At 42.0% G+C, this 21501-nt stretch overlaps 1 protein-coding gene across 1 annotated transcript; it reads left to right on the top strand.

Moving 5' to 3' along the window:
* Positions 1 to 745: 745 nt before the first annotated feature.
* Positions 746 to 21447, top strand: tgfb2 (transforming growth factor, beta 2). Its single transcript, XM_026914132.3, has 7 exons — positions 746 to 3101; positions 14114 to 14277; positions 16689 to 16821; positions 17502 to 17612; positions 17924 to 18062; positions 18180 to 18333; positions 20250 to 21447. Exons 1-7 carry the CDS (start codon positions 2756 to 2758, stop codon positions 20406 to 20408), a joined length of 1206 nt encoding a protein of 401 aa, XP_026769933.1. The 5' UTR covers positions 746 to 2755; the 3' UTR covers positions 20409 to 21447.
* The last annotated feature ends 54 nt before the right edge of the window (positions 21448 to 21501 follow it).

The following is a 21501-nucleotide window of genomic DNA, read 5'->3' on the forward strand; positions in this document are numbered from 1 at the left end:
TGTGTGTGTGTGTGTTTGGTGCTGTGTGAGCTGAGCCCCAGTATATGTCTGTCTGGATGCCTCGGTAGGAAGGTTGCCAGGAAATCTGTCTTGCTCAGTGTGTGTGCCCTTTTAGGGAGCAGTCATGGTGGAATGAAGGTTTTTGCTGACTGCTCTTTTTCACGTTTTCTCATCTTCCTCCCAGCTCTGTTCACACATTGAATGGAAATATTTGCTGAGTGTCTTATCGCCCACACAGGGCATGGCTTTGCGTTTCAGTTGACCTGTCTCGCCACGTAAAGCATCCATCTGTCACAGCAACACTGCGCCCTTTCACTCAGGAATGCCAGCCTTCTCCTATCCTTGTTGACACTTGGCCTCAGAATGTGTCCCCTCTAACATTGTGCGTGTTCTTTCTCCTGCTTGATATACTGGGCTGACTAAGAGTGTGTCTGAATTCCAGAGACTCACCTGTGTGGGTCACAGCAGTTGGGTTTGAAAAATAGCAGGTGACTGAATGAGTGCACTTTGTGCCTTTCCTGACACAGTTTCTAATATGGAAACACTCCCTAATACACTACACACGCGTACAATTAAAGCCTTCTATCTGCTCCACATCTGTCAGTACTGTGAGTACTGATTTAGTGACCACATCTGGTTCACACAGGTGGCTGGCCTGCCAGAACACTTCTGACAGACTGTCATAGCTGACCGATCGTTGGGTTTTGGTTGGGAGGGGGTACTTTGGCAAAAGATGAGAAAAAAAAAAAAAAAAAACGGAATTCCCTGAAAGTGTAAATCAGACAGGTGCTGTTGGTGATGTGTGTATGAAAGAGTGAAAGAGCAAAGGAATACATTGCACTTCTTAAAAGTAGTGTCTCAGCACCAATACTTCTCATACTCAAAATATATCCAGTACATTTACATTTATTCATTTGGCAGATGCTTGCATTTCCACATTCTTCTTAATATTCATCCACTTCACTTGTAATGGTGGTATTTTACAGTTAGTGTCTGCAAGAGTTCCCCACAATGAACATCAGTGATGTTCATCATATATAAGATAACTTGCAAAGACCCTTCTAGCAAGCTGAATACAGGCTTCAAAGTGTATACTTTGTCATACACAAGTACAAAGGTAAAAAAAAAAAAAGTTTATATAAAAGTCAAATAAATACCTTATACGAAGATAGGAATAATAGTTAGACAAAGTTGCTGTCTCACTGTACTGACAAATGTAAACAATGCTGCTGGAAAAACAAGAGCTGTACTGTTTCAATATTGCACTGAATGTAAGTAGTCCATTGAAACAGGATACAATCAGAGTGGCTAAAGACCTTTTCAAGCACCCATCAGTGGCTCTCTGATCAGCGGCTTTCAGATCACAAGCTCACTCCCTGAGAGCTCACACCAATGAAGCAAGTAAACAAGGTTAACAGGAGCCTTCTCTGATCTATCCCAATGTATGGTGGCAGTTGTTCGAGGGGTCATCTAACTTAAATCAGTGTTATAAAATAATTCTAAAATCAACTGCACCATTAATAATAGGAATACGATGGCTCAGTGGTTGAGACTGAGCTAGTAATTGGAAGGTTGTGAATTCAGATCTTGCCAGGGAGCCACTGTTGGGCAATCAAGTCCTTTACAAGTGAGAAATGATACAGTGTAAATCATTTGGGAGAAAAGTGCCTGCCAGACAGATCTGTAAATGAATGAATAGTGTTACATGTGAGAGGAAAAAAAGATAGAAAGACTGTGACTGGCGCATTGAAGTGTAAATCGAAATAAAGTGCGTTTGGTGAACTTGATCCAGCCGGCGTTAGGACCTCGTGGATATGGGTTTTCTCTCTTTTTGCACCATGTCAACACGCGCTGAAATATGGATAATAAGTGGCCGTGTACGCGTAGGTTGGAGTCTAGTCCTCTCGGTCTGAAGGCGATGACCACAAGCTCGGTGTGAAAGAGCACGAAAGCACGTGGTGAGGTGCGTCCCCTTTATAAAGCTGACTTTCTGTCCAGCCAGCCGCCAGGAGATGGTGCGCGCTGGCACGCGGCACTGGCGTTTTCCACAAGAGGGGATGGAGAAGCGCGCTAACGCTCTTTCCGTCGCGCCGAAGGGAAAATAACTTCTGTGCCTCGTTCGTTCCGTTCTTGTCTCACCGCGTCTTTCTGACCGTCCGGACGTGCTCGCGCGCACTGCACTCTTAAGCTTCCTCTGCGACGTTATAACGCGCGCGCTCGGATCCTACGCGACTCGGCAGGCGGTGGAGATGCGCGGCGGCGCACGAGCGGACCGTGCCGAGTTTTAAAGCGCAGCGCGTGAGGCGCGCTCGCGGTATACACCGCAGGGGTTTGTGGGCGCTTGGATGCGGTGGAGGTGCGTAAACCCGCATATCCTCGTGCTATTCGCTCCTCGCAGAACTGAACTTCAGATGGCCGAGACTGTGACTCTTCAGCTTGCGGTGTGATCACATAGGCGATCTGTTGCTCGCTTCCAGGATTTTTGGTTATTTTTTTTTTTAAAGCCATTTAACAACTTCTCAGTGCTGTCACGCCAAATGGATATCCAAAAAAGATCCGTGACTAATGATCCTAGTACAGCCTAAACCCTTCACGTCAAACTTTTATCTGGTGATCTGGCGATAGGCTACAAAATGCATTTATCGTCTCCTTTTCTTTAATACGTGCGCTTCATTCAGCAAACACAAACCTTATTATAGCTCTAAAACTACTTTTTTTGAAAACTGTGGAGGAACACAGCTATCCTCCCCCGAAAATGAACCTCTTCGTAGTGAGCCTCCTCCTGAGCCTGGATCTAGTGGCCGTGGCGCTCGGCTTGTCCACGTGCAGCACCTTAGACATGGACCAGTTCATGAAGAAGCGCATCGAGGCGATCCGCGGCCAGATCCTAAGCAAGCTGAAGCTCAGCAAGCCGCCGGACGAGTTCCCGGAGCCTGAAGACGTGTCCCGGGATATCATCGCCATCTACAACAGCACCCGCGACCTGCTGCAGGAGAAGGCCAACGAGCGCGCCGCCACCTGCGAGCGCCAGCGCAGCGAGGAGGAGTACTACGCCAAGGAGGTGCACAAGATCGACATGCAGCCCTTCTACCCCTCCGAGAGTGAGTGATGCACCATGGCATACCTGCTACTGAGTGTCTTAATATCCTACAGTACACTTCTCCAGCATTATGCGCGTGCGAATTTGTGGATTGTTTATTGCGCACTCTGAATTTTACAGGTCAATCACGTATTTTTCCACATTATAACCTATTAGACACAAATGATCACTGCTGTATGATTCAAGAGTTCAGCCCAAGATTCCCAATGCACGACTTTATATCCTAAACTGGGCTTTTTATTTTATTAACATATGTACCTTATATATGAATACAGTTTAGTTTTAGTGATTGCAGCTTGGGAAATGCAAGATGGGTGGAATAACTTCACCCTCAGTAAACACTACACATAGCGTTTTAACCAGCTATTGTCTCAGTTACACCGTGGGCCTTTTGTGGCATCTGATCTGATCTGAAGAATGCGTGCAGTAATCTTTGGCAAGAGTGAAACTAAATTAAGGCCAATCCCAAACGTCTTCTTACTCCCTACATAAATGTATTACATATTCTGAGCACTTCTCAGCTGCAGGTTTTTAGAGATGACTTCTTTAAGCTGTTGTAAATGCTGGCAAGCACACAAAGTGTCTGCTTTCTAGAACAACATACCTGAAATGCCAGCACATGCTCATGCATCCATGCATTGATTAAAAAAACAAACTAGAAAGAGAAAGAGAGTGCACCTATAGCCTGTGTGTTACTTTTAATCCCCAGCATGAAGCCACTTTCATGTGCTGGATTACCTACACCTTTTCACACAGGTCATTTCCACAACAATGTTTCAGTAAACAGGCCTACAAATTTCATTAGACCCCCCTTCATCTGCTGGAATAATACGCCACTGTGCACCTACACAGGCCTACTGTGCACGTTGGTGTTTGCAAAGTCATGACTGTGTAAGCAAAACAATAATATTCAATAGACTTATTGTGCCATTAATTCTGAAATGGTTTTTCCCCTCACAGATCAAATGTGAGCACAGAGGGGAAAATATAGTTACGAGATATTTTATATTCCCCAAGGTATAGTTTGCATTATATATTATTCTTGGCCCCATCAGTTGTGCAAATACCCTAAATATGAATAGATCTGGCATAGTGCCAGCCTCAGTCTGGAAGGTATTTTTGGGATATAAATAATACTGTGTCAACACACAGAGAAGAGAGGCAGGTTATTTTAGAATTCATCCGTTATTAATCTCTACTTCTGAGTCTGCTGATTTGGGAGAGTTGACTGTAAGCTTGCCTAAATGCACAGGGTTATCAGCCTAATTTGGTCGGGCACCAGGAAGTCCGCACAGGCAGCACTGCGGGGCACAAAGGTACTGGAAGCTGCACAAAAATGCAGAGATCGGGAAGGGAGGGAGACCGAAAAAGAGAGGGCTAGCAAGGAGTGAGCTGTGCAGAGGGACAGAGCAGGCAAAACCCATGAAACACTCCTGGAGCGCAGTAGAGGTAGCGTGCATATATGCTGCTCTGTGCCACATGCTCCATGGAAAATTCCAGCCGGAGACCCGCTGTTGCTGGGGTGTGGAGTGTGCTAGTCACCAGAGAGGCTTTGCCTTTCCTACACCCCTCTCCCCCTTTACACGCTGTCCAGACTCTCTCAAGCCTCTCTGCCCCACACACCTCCCTCTCTCCACTCAATACTCCTCCTTTCTAATCTGACATACACATTTATTTATATAAATACTCTCTATTCAGTTTGTCTGTTAGAAATTTTCTAAAACTAAATATTTCCAAAAGCAGCTATTTTTATGCTGAGTATTATATTAGGCACACTCAGCAGGAACCTTTTCCCAGCATTCGGAATATTTGCCTTATTAGTAAGCACACTGTGGCTGTATCAGCTGTTCCAAATGTTCTTGATGTCTCTTACAGGCTCCACATTTTGATACATGGTTTATTCTGCCACATATTTTAGACACAAAGTGGCAAGGTCAGGTATCCATATAGAAACAGTAGTGTCCCAAAGGAGCGTCTATTAAATCTAATGTAGCATACACTCGGTTAGTTTTGTTTTCCCTGCACATATGCTGAGCTATTAAATGTCCATGCATGCATAAACTTTAGCATACCAATACCCTGTCTGCATGTTAGTAAATGCACATGTCCTGCAGCCAAGTATAGAGCTGCCTTTTGGCTAAATGCAGATGAAGACAAGGCTTCCACTGTGTGCATACATGGAGTTAGGGCTTGGAAATGTTGTAGTCATTTTATGGGGTTGTGTATGTCAGTATGTGTGATTTGCTATTGTGCCCCTTGGTAAGTTGTTTGATGGGCGTTGCAGGAAGGAAGTGATTTCTGATTGATTACACATAAATGATATTCTTCTGGCCTGGGAAAGTGCAACCAAATAAAGGGGAAGAGTTAAGAAATTCAAATTTAATTTGGTTTAATAAAGAGGCAAAAGTGGGCTCTTGAATGAATTGTGAGCTGTCAGGAGTACCTCTAAGTAGGATGTCAAATATTTACAAAAACATTGTACTTGAACCACTTAATAGGCACAAAGCACTCACATATTTGTGGTTGTGCTAAGTGGTACCCAAATTATTCAAAACCCAAATCTGAGTGGTTGTTAAAAGCATTTTAATAGAGGTTTAAGGTCAGCTATTAGCATAATAAAAATGTAATCTTAAGGCTCCTGTTGTAGGCCCAGGTAAACAGAAACCAAATGGAGTAATTAGATTTCATTTAATGTTATTTTGAATTACACTCCTTTTCTTTACGCAATACTTTTCCATTACTTTATTTTCAGTAATAACCATGTCCTGCATAATAAGTGTTTTTAGCTAAATCCATGCAAATAAATGTGGGATTAAGTGCAAACATAATGCTAAAAGCGCAGATGGATTGGTAATACTGTAAAGACTATGTAACTACGTTGGAGTGTATAATGACCAGTTAGGGACTATAAAGATTAATTGCTCAAGGTGGACAACCATATTAGGTGCAGTTGAACACATTATGAGTCAGTGTAATAGATAATTTATGCAGTCACACTATGGACATATTTCAGTAATGACAGCATGTGTTTCTTGTACTTGTCATATCTAACCTAAAGAGACTTGCTGTGACTGGAGTTGCTACAGTGGTCTGTACCGTGTTTACATTTATCGCATATGTATAAATACAACTCGGTCGTGTAGGTCACATAGATTTACTGTGAAGTCAATGCATCTTGCTTCATTTATATGCATGTTGTCAGTGTGAATCTATGACGCTCATTAGTGTCAAAAGTAACATATCTGACCGATCTAATACAGCACATCTCCTTTAACAGCACCATTTGTATGGTCAAGTCTAAATGCAGCCAAACTAACCTATCTTCAGTGCACTGTCTGTTAAGACATTCCTGATGCCTTCTTAGGCCTGGTTTATAATTCTAATTCTGTGTGTTTGTGAGCATGAGAGGGCAGCATTATGGGGAGCCACACAGGTGACTGCTTTCGAACTTTTGGACATAACGTGAACATGAACACTAGGGGGGCAGAAAAAAAACAAAATGGGAGACTTGCGTTTCACTGCAGAAAGAATGGCGAGAAGATGCAGATCAATACTACTTACTTTCGGGTTCTAAATCACAGATAATATACTAAAGTTGACCTTCTAGGGAACTGTTTAGGATTTTTCAGATTTTCTGCACAGAAATATTTCTTGCATATTAAAGGAAAAATAGGAAATATATAATAAGACCCTACTGCATTCCATCTCACCATTTCTACTACGTTTGTCACCTACCCCAAAATGTTTAGCTCGCTAACTAACCTCAGCTGAAACACTATTTTAGTTATGTATACTAATATTACTTTATTACTTGGAAGCAGACAATTGTGTAGAATAACTTAGTATGCTGTAGCATTACAATTTCCCTTCAAAACCTGGGGTCCAAACCTGTTCCAGTGTGACACTGACCCTGTGCACAAAGTGGGGTTCATGAAGGCATGATTTGCCAAGGTTGGAGTGGAAGAACTCGAGTGTCCTGCACACAGCCCTCAACCCCACTGAACACCTTTGGGATGAACTGGAACACCGACTGCACCCCAGACCTCCTCGACATCCCGACATCAGCGCCTGACCTCACCAATGCTCTTGTAGCTGACTGAACACAAATCCCCACAGCCACGCTCCAACATCTAGTGGAAAGTTTCCCAGAAGAGTGGAGCTTATTATAACAGCAGAGGGGAACAAAATCTGGAGTGATTTATGGGTGTGATGGTCAGGTGTCCACAAACCTTTGGCCGTATAGTGAATATAGGCAATATTACTCTGAAAATCTTGAATAAAACCTACAGAAGATACTTACAGAAGAAACATACCTCCCTGTCTCAACCAGTCCCCACTGACATGAAGGCACTGTAGATTCGTGCAACACAGCGCATCACTTTTACCCATTAACTCCCTTTCTGCATCGCAACACAAATAAGCTTCAACACAAAAGTATAAACCAGCCATTAAGGCATCCCAGGACGCTTTTAGAGTCAACCTTTCTCATTTAGTGTTAATGCACTAAAGGCAGTGTTCCTACAGCTAGAACACACTGCTCTCCATGCCCATGAGCAATGAAAGAAAAGTTTGTCTGTCTAGATTTTCCTGGTTTGAGCTGTGCATTAAACTTTAATTAGCACTTAGCACTTAGTGGAAGAATTAGTCATGTTGGAAAACTTAAGTGCCTTCTTACTCTCATGTGCCAATATGGACATAAGAGTTTTGACAAATCTTTATATACAAAGTGTGAATAACTGTATATAATGGGTGACATGTTTATTAACCCATCAGTCTGTTGTCATTGTATCTTTTATCAATAGCCAGACCAGCTATTATATTTTTATGAATACACATTGTAATGTTCATTACTTGTTTAATATGGGTTGAGTGATGACTACATATGCATGCTAGCATTAGGGGGAAAAAAAACAGCTCAAAAGAGGTTGAGGGAGGGAGTGAGAGGTTGAAGTGTGTCAGTGTTTGTGCAGCTTAGCTAGAAGCCTAGTGCGTGTGCATGACAGATTATGTTTAGTGACTGCAAGAGAACACTCGAGCCCCTCTTCCCTCCTGCACTGTAAATAAACACTGTGGGCTCTCCCAAAATCAACCCAGCACACAGAGCCATGCAGAGGCCTCCACATCCCTGCACAAGACTGCGTAAGGGGAAGCCTTCACTGCTGTGCAACCCATCTGTGTGATATCAGTGGAAACAAATAGAGTTTGATCTCCAACAGCCCGCAAGGAGCGAACATGCATGTGATAACACTTTATTAACACAGGCCTGGAGAGCATAATCGAGGGGATGTGTAGCTAGCAACTGTGTTCAATCTGTGGCTCCGTGCTTCATGAGCTGCTGCTCTTCTTTTGGGAGTAATATGTTACACATTGAAATCCGTGACTCCGATTTGATCTTTCAGCCTCTTTTCTGTAGCTCTGTTTCGATTGTGTGGGCGTGGGTGTGTTTGTTTTTACGTGGTTGATGTGATGTCAGTATTTAAATGAAATGTGCCAAATCTGGATTCTGTTCAAGGACCAGTTTAGCACAATACTTGATTTTTTTTTTACTAGATACATTACTAGATTTAGAACGTCAAGTTTCTTGTTTTCTAAATCAAATAGGGAATCTTTCTTCCACTCAATGAAGGTAAGAAATTAGTCTGTGGGCACAATGTGCATGGTGGAGTTGTTGTGAAAAGTGGGGCTCAGTAAACTTATGCAAGACCTGGATGCGCTGCCGCTTTTCCAGCGGCCAAAGTCGATTGCGTAACTTGGGAGAGAGTAACAAGAGAGAGAGAGAGAGTGGGGGGGGAGGGAGAGAAAGCGCAAAAGAATAACAACTTTTCCTCCAACACTTTCATACTGTTTACAGCAAGAGCACAGGTCCTGCGTAATATGATATTCTAACACAAGTAAATCCTAGTGTGGGAAAGAGATCTGGAGCCCATCTATCTCTCATGGGTCTGTAGGAGTGAGGGATGCACTGGGCCCGGGAAGGCGTGTGGAGTATTGCCGAAGATTAATTAAGTCAAACATTGAGGAGGCAGTGTGTGCAAGAGAATCTGCCAAGTGTCACCCCCATTATTGTTTATCTGTATTGTGATTTCACAGTTCTGCAAATGGCAGTAGAGCACGCAGGAAGTGACACTGTACCAACTCTGTTTTTCCAGCAGTGTTTCTTCACAAATGATCCGTGAGACCATGGCAACCACACAGCAATTCTGAAATTTGATAAAGGAGTAAGCTTTGTCTATCTGGGCTGGTTTTAGCAGGGTCATTGGGAACACTCTTCGTTGCAGTTGCTTGTTTTCTGGTTGCCATACAACAGTTGAAGGGAAGCCTGTACAGAGTGCCAGCAGGACAACAGTCCCTTCCACATCAGCTATCTCTTAGCTCCTTTCCCCATCGTTATTGTGTGTGTGTGTGTGTGTGTGTGTGTGTGTGTGTTGATTGGGCTGTTGCTGGGAAGGAACCGTGTGCAGACTGACAGGAGTTTATGCACGGGTCTTCAAAGCTTTGGGTATTTTTAGTTCCCAGGGATTATGCGCAGAGTTGTTTTCAATTTGCTATTGGCAGGTGAGTGACTGGGCGGAGGCATCCGCATGAAATGGCATAGGCAGGAGCACTCTTCTGTCTCAAATTCTTTCTCTCTGTCTGTCTCTCTCTCTCTCTCCCCACCTTTCTCCAGTTCCTTCCTTGCTCTAACCATTGCTTCTCATTCTCTCTTCTCCTACTCCCACTCCTCCACTGTTTTCCTGAGCTCTTTGCTAAGACTGGATTCAGTTCCAGTTCTCCAGGCCTTGACTCAGCCAGTAGTGTTCTTAGACTCTGCAGTCTTGCCACGTAACAAAAGGAATGATAGTCTGACCTCAGAGCACTGCTCTACCTCTCTGTCTGTTCTTTCTTTATATGAGCAGTGCTTTCATCTTGTCTTTTTCTGGCCGTGAGAAGGAGAGAACAGTGTGTCCTTCTGCAGAGGAAGCAGGGGGAATCCGACAGCATATCTTACAGAAGTGAGAAATGCTCAAAAGTAGGTCAGATACTTTCCCCTCTACTCACCCTGAAACGTTTTAGCCCTGCCATACCAATATTTGTTCTGGGTTTTCAATTTCACGTGGTAAAAAACAGAATTATGTCTTCCAATTTGAACAAACTCTGATATTCTACTCATAATTCAAATCTTGTTTTAGTATGAATATTTAATAAAATTGGAATAAAACCTAATTTCCATTTTGTGGGTCCTTCCTCGGGAATGTGCTTTTAAAAATAAAATATATATATATATATATATATATATATATATATATCTTTACTTGTAAAACTGCAAGAGCAAAAACAATTATTTTGTTTGTATGGTTAAGGTTAGGGACAGACTTTGTACATTTTTAGAGTCTGTGTATATGTTTAGTTTAGGGTCTTTATCCTTATCTCACCTCCTCATTAAACAACCATAAAACTGTGCATTTCCACTGTGACTTGTATAGAGAAAGGTTGATTGCCTGCTCAGCAACAACAGTTATATATGCGCACTGTATACTGGAGAGAATCCATTGCACAGGAAACATATCTGGGGTCAGCAAACGAGTAAAGGACATTGGGAACGAATTCCTGGCACAGGTCTCCTGATCAGCAAGAAGACACACTGGCGCAGATTGGGATCTTGGCTCCAGTGTGCTGGAACAAATGTCTACTTAATGTAATACCCCCAAGATGCAAATCCTGGTTAGGGTAAACAGATCTCAAAGCTTCTCTAGTATGCATATTATGTGCAGGGAAGCAAACATTACATCCTCTGTTTGCGTGTGTGTGTGTATGTGTGTGTGGATGTGCGTTTCTGTGAGGGTGAATGAGGTGAGGCTTATGTGTGTTGGGTGGTGCAGAGATGTGTTGGCTTAGAGCCGGTTGAGTGCAGGCCGAGCAGTGGTGGCTGATTATCAACAGACCAAGAGAGGATCATCTATTGCTGCAGAACAGGCCTTCAGGCCAAGCAGGAAGAGGAGGGAAAGGCATCTGCACGAGTGTTCTCCTTCAGGAAGGAAGCTCTTGCTTGATGGTTTTAAGAGTTCACGTTTCCTCCTGTTCAGCACTAGTACTGCTCACTCAGGAAGCCATTCAGGATCTATTAACCAAATGTTTGTAATGGCCTGAGATGGAGAGGCTTATGAAGAACAGAATGAAGACAAGGCGTGTGCAAAAGCTGATATTCAGTGTTGTGGCAACTGTAAGAAATTTGTATGATGGTGAATGTATTAAGGTTATAAATGGCTTCTATAAAATGGATATAAATTTCATTCATCTTCAGTAACTGCTTTATTCTGGTCAGGGGTGTGGTGGATCTAGAGCCTATTGCAGGAACACTGGGCGTGAGGCAGAAAACCCAGAGTACACACACACACACACACTCACACGCTCATTCACACCTAGGGGAAATGTAACATAGCCAGTTTGCCTACCAGCATGTTTCTGGGAGGTGGGAGGAAACCAGAGAACCTGGAGGAATCCCACACAGACACAGAGGGAACAGTAAGCTGGGGACCTTGGAGCTGTGAGATGCCACCATGCTGCCCTATTTTTATACACACACACACACATGAAAGAATATCTGAATTGGATTGTTGGCTTCTTGCACCAAAGAAGTCAGCAGTGAGTATGCCAGAGTGATATTATGATGACCTGAAAATCATGGTTCACTCTTACTATTAGTGTTTCATACCTCTACAATAATCTAGTAATAATCTATTACCCATAATCTCCTAATAATAATCATTACCCGTTAGATCAAAGAAAGCTCTCAGCACTTAGCCACAGGGGTCTTCAGTCTTAACAGAGGGCCGGTGTGGCTGCAGGTTTTCATTCCAGCCAAACACAGGAATTAGCTATAATCAACAATGAAGTGTACAGTACACAACTATAAAGTGTACAGGAAGTACACTTTATAGTTGATTGGAGATCGATATGAACTAATTAGGCAAGTGGAATCAGGTGTGGTTCCTGCGGCTATACCAGCCCTTTGTGGATTGAAGATTGAAGAGCCCTGACTTGGTATATAAAGCTGGTATCGTAAAGGAATTATGGAATAAATTCTTACAACCTCAGTGAGTGCTAATTGATGGGTACTTACTCCTGAAAGATTGCTAAAATCCCTTTCTGAGGCAGGGCAAGGGAGCATTCATACCACAGTGGCGCCAGTTGTGGTGGATCACGTTCATGTCACATTCATATAAATCAGTGGTAACGTGGTTACTCTCCTCTTTGCCTCTCAACCTCAGTAAATCGGTGGTTTGCTTACTGAGTCAGCCCAAATTCCCCAGCGAATCAGAGTGTGTCAGGAAAAACATGGCATATTGGGATTAGAGGTCTCATTATTTCTTAGTATGCTTGCAAAGTGATGCAATTTGTGTGTAAACACACAATAGAGTGTGTTCATCACAGCAGTGTGCGTAGTTATCAGCTCGACGTCTCCAGCGCAAAGCTGAACACAGCAGAGTCATTCATAGAGTCAGGATGCTTGAGAGAAGTTTATATAAACTCTGCTCCTTAAGATGGCCTACTGGAGGTTTGAAGTGTGATTTTTTTTTCCTTTTCTGTTGATGGATGGGAAAGAAGCTAGCAAGAGCTTCGTTAGTCTTGGCCCATATGTTCTCCTGGTCATACAGTGAAAAGTTAGTATTGGCTGCCTGTCAGCAGGATCTTCCGAGAGAGAGAGAGAGAGAGAGCGCTTTCAAAAGCCTGAGTTTGGGAAACAGTTTGATAGTTTGATTAAACGTCAGTTGTACTGCATTATCTTGTCTCCATTACACATATTTCTGCCACACTTCTATTACAAAATAGGCCAAAACTCACACTTTTCAATGTAGTTCCAGCACCATACACAGGCAACTACTACATCTGACGTTGCAAATCCATGGACAAAGCAGCCTCAGTCTACTTCAACCCCCCTACACACACACGCTTCATTCCCATGAAGTAGAAGTTAGTAAATGGGTTTTTCCCTGAAAATCGTGATTGAACTCACTGTCATGCTGACTCTAGAAGCAGCTGCTAAGCATTTTTTTACTCTCTGGTTGGACATCCTGCTTGTGTAGGCTCTTTAAACAAACCACCGCAGTTCCTTAATCCCCGGCTTCTGCACGCCCTAACAGCCATCAGTTTGGTGCCTCAGGCTGTGCCTGACACCACTGAGCAGGCTGTAGTAGCCTGCAAAACTACATACATGATTTCTGCCTGTCTGGCCATGCTAAGCACACACAGCTTCTACATGGTTAGGGGTCAGTTATGGTAGGGATAGGGGTATGTAAAGCTTTAGGCTGTGGTTGTGGCAAACTTCTTTGTAAACTGCACTGTGATTTCAGAACTGCAGAGTGTTTGGCATTTGATGATTTTTACCCATTTGCAAAAAGATGTTCATATTACACTGTTTGACAGTTCACTGTGCTGTTGCTACATGGTGTACAAGACCCGGTCAAAACACACAGCTGTCACACATGGTTTAGAGTATTATGCAAGTGTTGTTGTACTGCTGGGCTCATACAGGCATCATATCTGCAGCTGTCTCTGATCTATTTACTAAAACCTCCATTTTTTAAGGATTTTTATGGTACCCTGGATCATGACAAATTCATTAGCCTTTGAAAAAAACATCTGCCTATCCTGTCTCTAATATGTCTTGTCAAAATGTCTGTGTAATATAAGGTCTTGGTTTTTAACTTTCTGATATAAACTTAAATGATAGTCAGGTACATTGTTTGAGTCAGGCATTCAAACATCAATTCCAACATCCTCCATGTAACCCTTGGCTGAATAACTGATGAGGTGTGTCCTACAGGTGCAGTCCAGAGGTCTTCTAGAACAGTCTGAGTTGTCCACCATATGGCTCTTCTATCAAGCCTGCTCATTTGGCAGCAGCCTCTAATCGCTAGTGAAAAAGCCCCGCCAAGAACATACAAAAACAGTGCAGATGGTGTTAAAGATCTCTGCCCTGCACGAGTATGACTGTCTTTGCTTGTCAATAAGAGAGTCCTCTCTGTCTTACAGATGTCATCTCTCCGACTTACTACAATCCCTACTTCAGACGGCTCAGGTTTGACGTGAGCTCCATGGAGAAGAACGCCTCCAACCTGGTGAAGGCCGAGCTGAGGATTTTCAGGCTGCAGAACCCAAAGGCCCGTGTGTCCGAGCAGCGCATTGAGCTTTATCAGGTGAGCCATATACATAATACAGGTCATTTTGAGTGTCTAGTAAGCAAGACTTGCAGTATAATCTTGAAGAAGTTGTATGTCTGTACATTGCTATGTTTGTCAATACAAAGTACTAATGTTTACTGTTCCAGCACCTTGAATTGAATCAATTTGAAATATTATAGAATCAGTGAAACCCCACAAATACATCGCAAAATATACTTGTGAATATAACACAAGCCAGGTCACCTTGACTTACCACTACTAGACACCCATCTACATTAGTTCATAAATTACTGCACAATGTTAATGAATTCTTTATGTAGTCCTTGACGTAGAGGGTCCCACACAAAAGCCTGTACAGTGGGGGTGTAACACAATGCCACTATCAGTATGTGTATCTGTTAAGTACATCAATTATCTATATCTGTATTCAGATTTAAACCCTAAGTGGGCGTGGCCTAAACTGGAAGGGTTGGCACACATTTTCTAACAAATTCAGTTGGTTCTGTTTCCCAAAATATAAACTAAGAAGTAGGCTAATTTAACCAACATGACCCTGACCAGGTAATTAAGGATATCTAAGGATAAATGAATAAATGCTGTAAATGTATGTTAATGAACATGGGCTTGGTTTGTCTGGCATGCTTCATATCTGACCACTTGCTTAAAATCCATGGAAGTAAAAAATTCCAGCTCATACAACTTTTTTTTGTTGCACCCTATGTGATCCCGGTCTCAATGCACACCTCTAGTCTCAAACAGAAGCCCTGTGAACCTTTCTGGAAGTTTTCTAAAGAAAAGAAAACCCAGAAAACAAATAATGTGCCTATAGGTGTATTTGTATTTGTATCTGTTTAGAACACCTTAACTGTTCATTCTGCATAATGTATTCATATTTGGTTTCATCCCTTTTGTACAGTCATAAACCCACCATTTGCAATGGGCAAATGCCTAACACTTAAGTGGTAGTGATGGCCCAGTGATTAAGACTCTGAGCTAATGATCTGGTTGTAAGTATTTTACTGAGGTTGAGCCCTTAAAAAGGCTCTTAATCTGTTTATTGTTCTACTATAAGCTTGAATTGTAGCCTGTCTCAAATAAGTCATTAATGGAAGTCTTTACAACTATCAAAAACCTCACTAAATAAATGACATACACATACACACACACGCATTCATGTTAATGTTGCACATTCATCATGCTACTCTTTCTTTTTCTTTCAATCCACCCATGTTCACCTATCTGAAAGCAGTACAGTGTACTGATTTAAAAAAAAGCTCTCTTTCACATAGAAAGCAGCGAGTGTGAATATCGTGTTTTCCTTTAAATTGTAGAGGGTGATTGAAAATACCAATATTCTGTCTCTAGCTCCCACTTGCACCTCTCTGGCCTCCTCCACGCTATGGTGTTTATGCCTAAAGGCAGCCATGACAGGTGCAGTAAACACTAGCTAAGCTGGGATTCACTCTCCCTAACACACAGATTATAATGATGTATGTGGTATAGAAGGCGCAAAGGGAGAACATTTTTCAGCCTTGAAAACCCTTCATGATACAAAGTAACCCACAGGCTACTTATATGACATATTTTATAGGACATGTTTTAGCCTGTCTTACTCTGTAGGGGTTAAAAAAGGCAAAATAAGAGTTTATTCTGAACTAAACCAGGCAATATATAAACCTTCAACTTATTGTCTATAAATAGGAATGTCATTAAATCATGACTCAGATACCTTTTTTTTATTCTTTCCTTCTTCATTTTCTAAAGTTTTTGCAACATCTTGCCAGTAGATTTTACTGTATCATGATCTCCTGTGGTGAAACCAAACTACAGGTCCCAAAGCACAGCTAATCTATGAGTTTTTCAGTACAAGGCCCTAGTTCCTCCTTCAGATGCCTGTAGTGTAGCTGTGGCTCTCTAGTGTACACTCTCTGACGCTTAGACCCAGCATGAGCCTCATGTCTAACATATGCCACGGAGGCGAGGCAGGCCGAGTTTCTCAGTGTTGCAGACCAAGCAGTGTTTTACACATTAAGGAGTGCGTGGTCCAACGTAAACACACAGCCATGAAGGACAGAGCAATAACAGCGTGGTCCGGCCAGCATCTGTTTCCGCCAGCACAGCTCCTCCGAGCCTTTTTCCCAGACCTGGCTAATCGATCAGGGAGTCTCCGACGGGAAGGGGTGGAGTGAAGAAGGAGTAGGTGGAGAAGGTGGTGGGATGTAGATGGGGGCAGGGGGCCTTCTCCAGACCTGTGCAGCTGAACTGTTTATTACTTTGGCTTTAACCAGTCGGCAGAGGGCCAATCTGTAATTTGCACTCGCTGGGACACTACAGGAACGAGAAAGAAAGAAAATTTGAGAAAGGTTGTAAAGGGTCTGAGAGCTGTTCGTTGTGAGTGCTGAACTTTTTTCTGTTTCTCTTTGTAGATCCTGGGCCATAAGGACCTCACATCGCCCACACAGCGCTACATTGACAGCAAAGTGGTGCGCACTCGTACAGAAGGCGAGTGGCTGTCCTTTGACGTAACCGAAGCAGTCAGCGAATGGCTACTGCACAGAGGTAAAGGGAAAAAGGGAGCAATTATGTGTGTGTGTGTGTGTGTGTGTGTGTACTTGCATATCCTTTACCCAAAAACAATATGACAATTTATTGCCCTTCAATATGCTGGCAAGCTTGTCTTTCTATTTAGTAGTCCCATTTAATCAATTGTGGTTGTGAGGGAGAGCTGTGGTTGTGGATGAGAACAGGATAGCACATCAATAACTTTTAACACAGCAAAATATAAAATTAAAAGAATTTTATATTGTATGTATGTGAAATTGTATTGTATAATACATTAATAATGTTATTTTACAGTATATAGATTATTGCCAGCTTTCCTGGATGGGAGTATGTATGGATAATATTGGCCTGCAAAATCTTACAATTAACATATATTATAGTGTGTAGATATAATAATAATAATAATAATAATAATAATAATAATAATATCACATGTATTGTCAGAGTGAGAGAGCAGTGAGTTCACTGTGTGTTAGTCAGCATTGTTGGCAGGGCTGTGATGAATGCAGAAGTTGGCTCTGTTTGCATGGAGGGACTGGTGGCTTTAGCTGTACCTCCACATGGCAGGGAGTAGGAGTGAGTTATCTTAGTCACCCAAATCCTGTGCCAGCTCTAGGCTGAGCTCATCGATCTCCAGTAGGTTAGCCGGCCTGACTTCTTCCCCATTCCCTCCCCAGACAGAAACAATGGATTCAAGATCAGCCTGCACTGTCCCTGCTGCACATTTGTGCCATCAAATAATTACATCATCCCAAACAAGAGTGAGGAGCTGGAGGCCCGCTTTGCAGGTGGGTTGCAGTGTGGGAATGCGAGCATGTGTGAGAGAAGAGGAACTTGAGAAAGTGTGTCATGTCTTTCTGCAGTTCAACAAGGGTTTTTTTTTATGTTTTCTTTTTAATCAGTCAGAACAGAGTTATCCAACTCTGAAATAATACATCTGCAGATGCTCTACATACTTGTTTCTATCTCACAGCAGGACACCTAATCTTCTAAATCCACTTAGCTGATTAAAATGCTTGCAGTAAATTCCATGATCACTGAATTAAAATGTTTTCACTTCCTGGCTTTGCTAATCAGTTTTGGGGATGCTGCTTGACAGGGATTGATGATAGCTTCATCCGCCGTCACAGTGGCCAGTCTCCACACTTGCTGCTCATGTTGCTCCCATCCTACCGCCTGGAGTCGCAGCACAAGAGCCACAGACAGAAACGAGCCCTGGACGCTGCTTTCTGCTCCAGGTCAGAATCCTTCTAGTCTCCGTTTAGATCAAGGAAAGAGTGCTTCGGAAACCCCAGTGCTTTACCATTTGCCATTATGCATCTGGTCCATCAAACATTTGCGCTTGAATTTCACAGGAACGTTCAGGACAACTGCTGTCTGCGCTCACTATACATTGACTTCAAGAAGGACTTGGGATGGAGGTGGATCCATGAGCCAAAAGGTTACAATGCCAACTTCTGTGCTGGAGCGTGTCCTTATCTCTGGAGTGCAGACACCCAACACACTAAGGTAAGAATATCTAATGCAATAAAGTGTACTCAGTACAGGCCAGAAGCTTTGGAGCTTAAAGTTTTGGAAAATATTTTACAATTAATTTAATTTGCCAACCAGAACCACAACACAACGTTTTCTAGTCAAGGTGTATTATGGAAAATGTTCTGGCCCTGACAATCACGTAATATGGCTTCTCCTGAGATTCGCTTGAGCGCCCAGTGAGAAAGGACATAAAAAGGCTCTGTTAAAACCTCCTAAACCTAAATAAAGAGAGGCTGCATGCTGTCATTAAAACTACAGAATGAGATTCTTATAAATGAAGAATTTTAAGCAAAAACAAATATAATGTAGACATTGTTGATCTGTTATCTCTTGGAAAAAATGTAGTGTTTATTTTTACATGTATACTTATTTTAATTGCTATTTGTAGTGTGACCTTGAATGTAGCTTTGCTATTCCAGTTGTCACCCTGGATTATATTTCTGAGAGGTCTGTTACTATTATGCAATTCATGCAGACTTAATAAGCCATATCTAGCTCAAGTTGATTTAAATCATAATTGTTGCATTGTAGATAAGTTAAGTAGAATCCCTTAAGTATTAGGAATGATTGAGCAACTATGATGCCATTATAGTAATAATGTCATTATGTGGCCATTCACAAATCAGGACCAGATCAGATATTCAGATATTCCCCTTGTTATTCCATAACTTAAGAACCTTTGCCTTCAATTATTAATGGTGCATATGCCCAAATATGTGTGTAAACTGCGTGTAGGAATTTTTTCAGTGCAAAATTTATCAAAAGATAAGTTTGCTTACATTTGTATATTTACAAGTGGAATGTGTTAGCTCAGGAGTGTTTTGCATAGGAGTTTATTTAATCATTGGTCTGGACTGCTAAGAAACTATGAAAGCCTTTACTGCTTTTTAATTAAACATAATTACTGTTAAATACAATATATTTGTAGTTATGCTCAAATCCTACAAAAGCTTAACAGAGTGGCCATGGTAAAGATGCATCTTCCCTCTCTTTGATGGAGGATGTTGTGTGTGATGCCGTTTGGATAGAGCTCATACCCAACGCACATGCACAAATAGGACTTCCATGTCAGTCACTGGAACTATTGGCTGCACTCATTTTGCAATTAAAGTGTGTGTTTCTCTATGGCACTAATAAAAATGTTTTCTCATCATATATGGTTAATTGTGGGTATGTCAGTATTTAAATAAGCAAAAAACTGGTATTTATGAAACTTTCAAGTTTTACATTAATAATGCTGCATTCAACTTACCTCAAAAGTAGGAAGTTTTGACCTAAGAGCATTGAGCTACAAAGTGAGGGAAGAAAGACACTTCCATGTTTGTCTTTTATTAGCAACAAGTTAGACAGAAAAGTGTGTTGAGTGATGTATATTTACCTCCTCAGAAGAGAGAACAGCATACTCAGTGATATAGATTTAACAAGCTAATTTGTTTGTTGATTGTATATTGATTGATCTAAAGGACACACTTGTATATACAGTATACAGTAACTCATTTAACAGTAAGAGGCGCTTTATTTAGTTTACTGTTCATGCTGTGAGCAGCCATGTTGCTTTGACGTCACTTGCTGAACTCGGGGTTGAGGAGCCCGTCCCAAGTTCAGGAGTAGGAATTCTTGAGTTGAGGGGGTGTTTTCTTTGTTTTTTCCTACTCATAGGTTGGAAACTACGAATTACGACCTTCGGTCAAATGCAGAATTACACGTGGGCCTCTGACCTGATATTTGATGCATCCCGATTTTATTATGCATGCAAAATCTCAAAATTTTATACATGAGAAACAATTTACAGCTTTTTTTTACAGTTACTAAATGAGTCACATGTTAGCACCACTGAAATGGAGTCTGCAAGATGGATTGACGATGGCATTTGTTGTGTTCTCTCTCAGGTCCTTGGTCTATATAACACCATTAATCCAGAAGCATCAGCCTCTCCGTGCTGCGTGTCCCAAGACCTGGAACCTCTTACCATCCTTTACTTCATTGGCAAGACCCCCAAAATTGAGCAGCTTTCCAATATGATTGTAAAGTCCTGCAAATGCAGCTAGGAACTGGCTAAAGCTGCACACACGCGCACACACACACACCCACACACACTCACACACACGCACACACACTCATACAGCACATACACTATAAATTTTAATACAGTCACGAACTGTCTCATTCACACAGGTATAGAAATTGCTGTGCAGGCCGGGAACAGAAAAGTACATTTCCTACAACCAGCATATGTATTTGTACAAAGTGAGCACACAAAGGCGCACACGCAGAGTTTGCACTTAAGTGTGCGCATACGTGTTTGTGTGTATGTGTGCTGGGAAAAAAATGGCCCTTTTAGTACATCTCATCTCACACACTCATCACACCAGGACGTGAGTATGGCAAACACTGGAAGTACATGATTAAGTGTCTACATGTGAAGTAGTAGAAAAGAGAATCCCTCATTTCAGCAAGCAGTTACAGCAAACTCTGTCTCGTTCTTTTCTTTCTTTACCTATGCATCCCTCGAACTGTAGTAACATTTGTTTTTAGTTATTTTTAAAGCTGGTTTTGATTCTTGGAAATTGTTGAAGACCTCACTTATTTAATGTCAATGGGGCCTGTTAGTGACTTTCCTGGCTAAGACATGACAAGAGGAACGGGGAAGGGAAAGGTGAAGAGGTTTTTGTGATACGAAAAGACACCAAGGGACTGAAAATAGTTTAGCTAAATTCCATTGCAGCTGAACAAGAGGTGAACAAGCTACTTCCAAAAAAACAAGCACGTGACTGACTGTGAGTTTGGAAAGCAGCAGGTGTGAAGTCTGCCTCATGATATGCCCAGAGTTTAGGAATATGCTATAAAATGATGCCTTTTGAACTCAGAAAGTGTGCAAAGCATAACGTCAGAGACATTGTGAATCATGCAGTTAAACCGAAAAGTTGGCTCTCTGTTTATCATTTGTAATGCCGAGCGATCATGAGTGTACACTACAGAACATATTATATACTACAGAACATCTGTCATGATTGCAAAAAAAAAAAAAAACAACTTTCACACACATGCACTCCCACACATTCATCCTAAAAGGCAGTTTTTTACGAGGCACACAAGAAATATAAATTTGTTCACTATAGGGACTTACAATGAAGGAACTTA

Source organism: Pangasianodon hypophthalmus, chromosome 1, assembly GCF_027358585.1.
Source record: "Pangasianodon hypophthalmus isolate fPanHyp1 chromosome 1, fPanHyp1.pri, whole genome shotgun sequence".
Lineage (NCBI taxonomy): Eukaryota > Metazoa > Chordata > Actinopteri > Siluriformes > Pangasiidae > Pangasianodon > Pangasianodon hypophthalmus.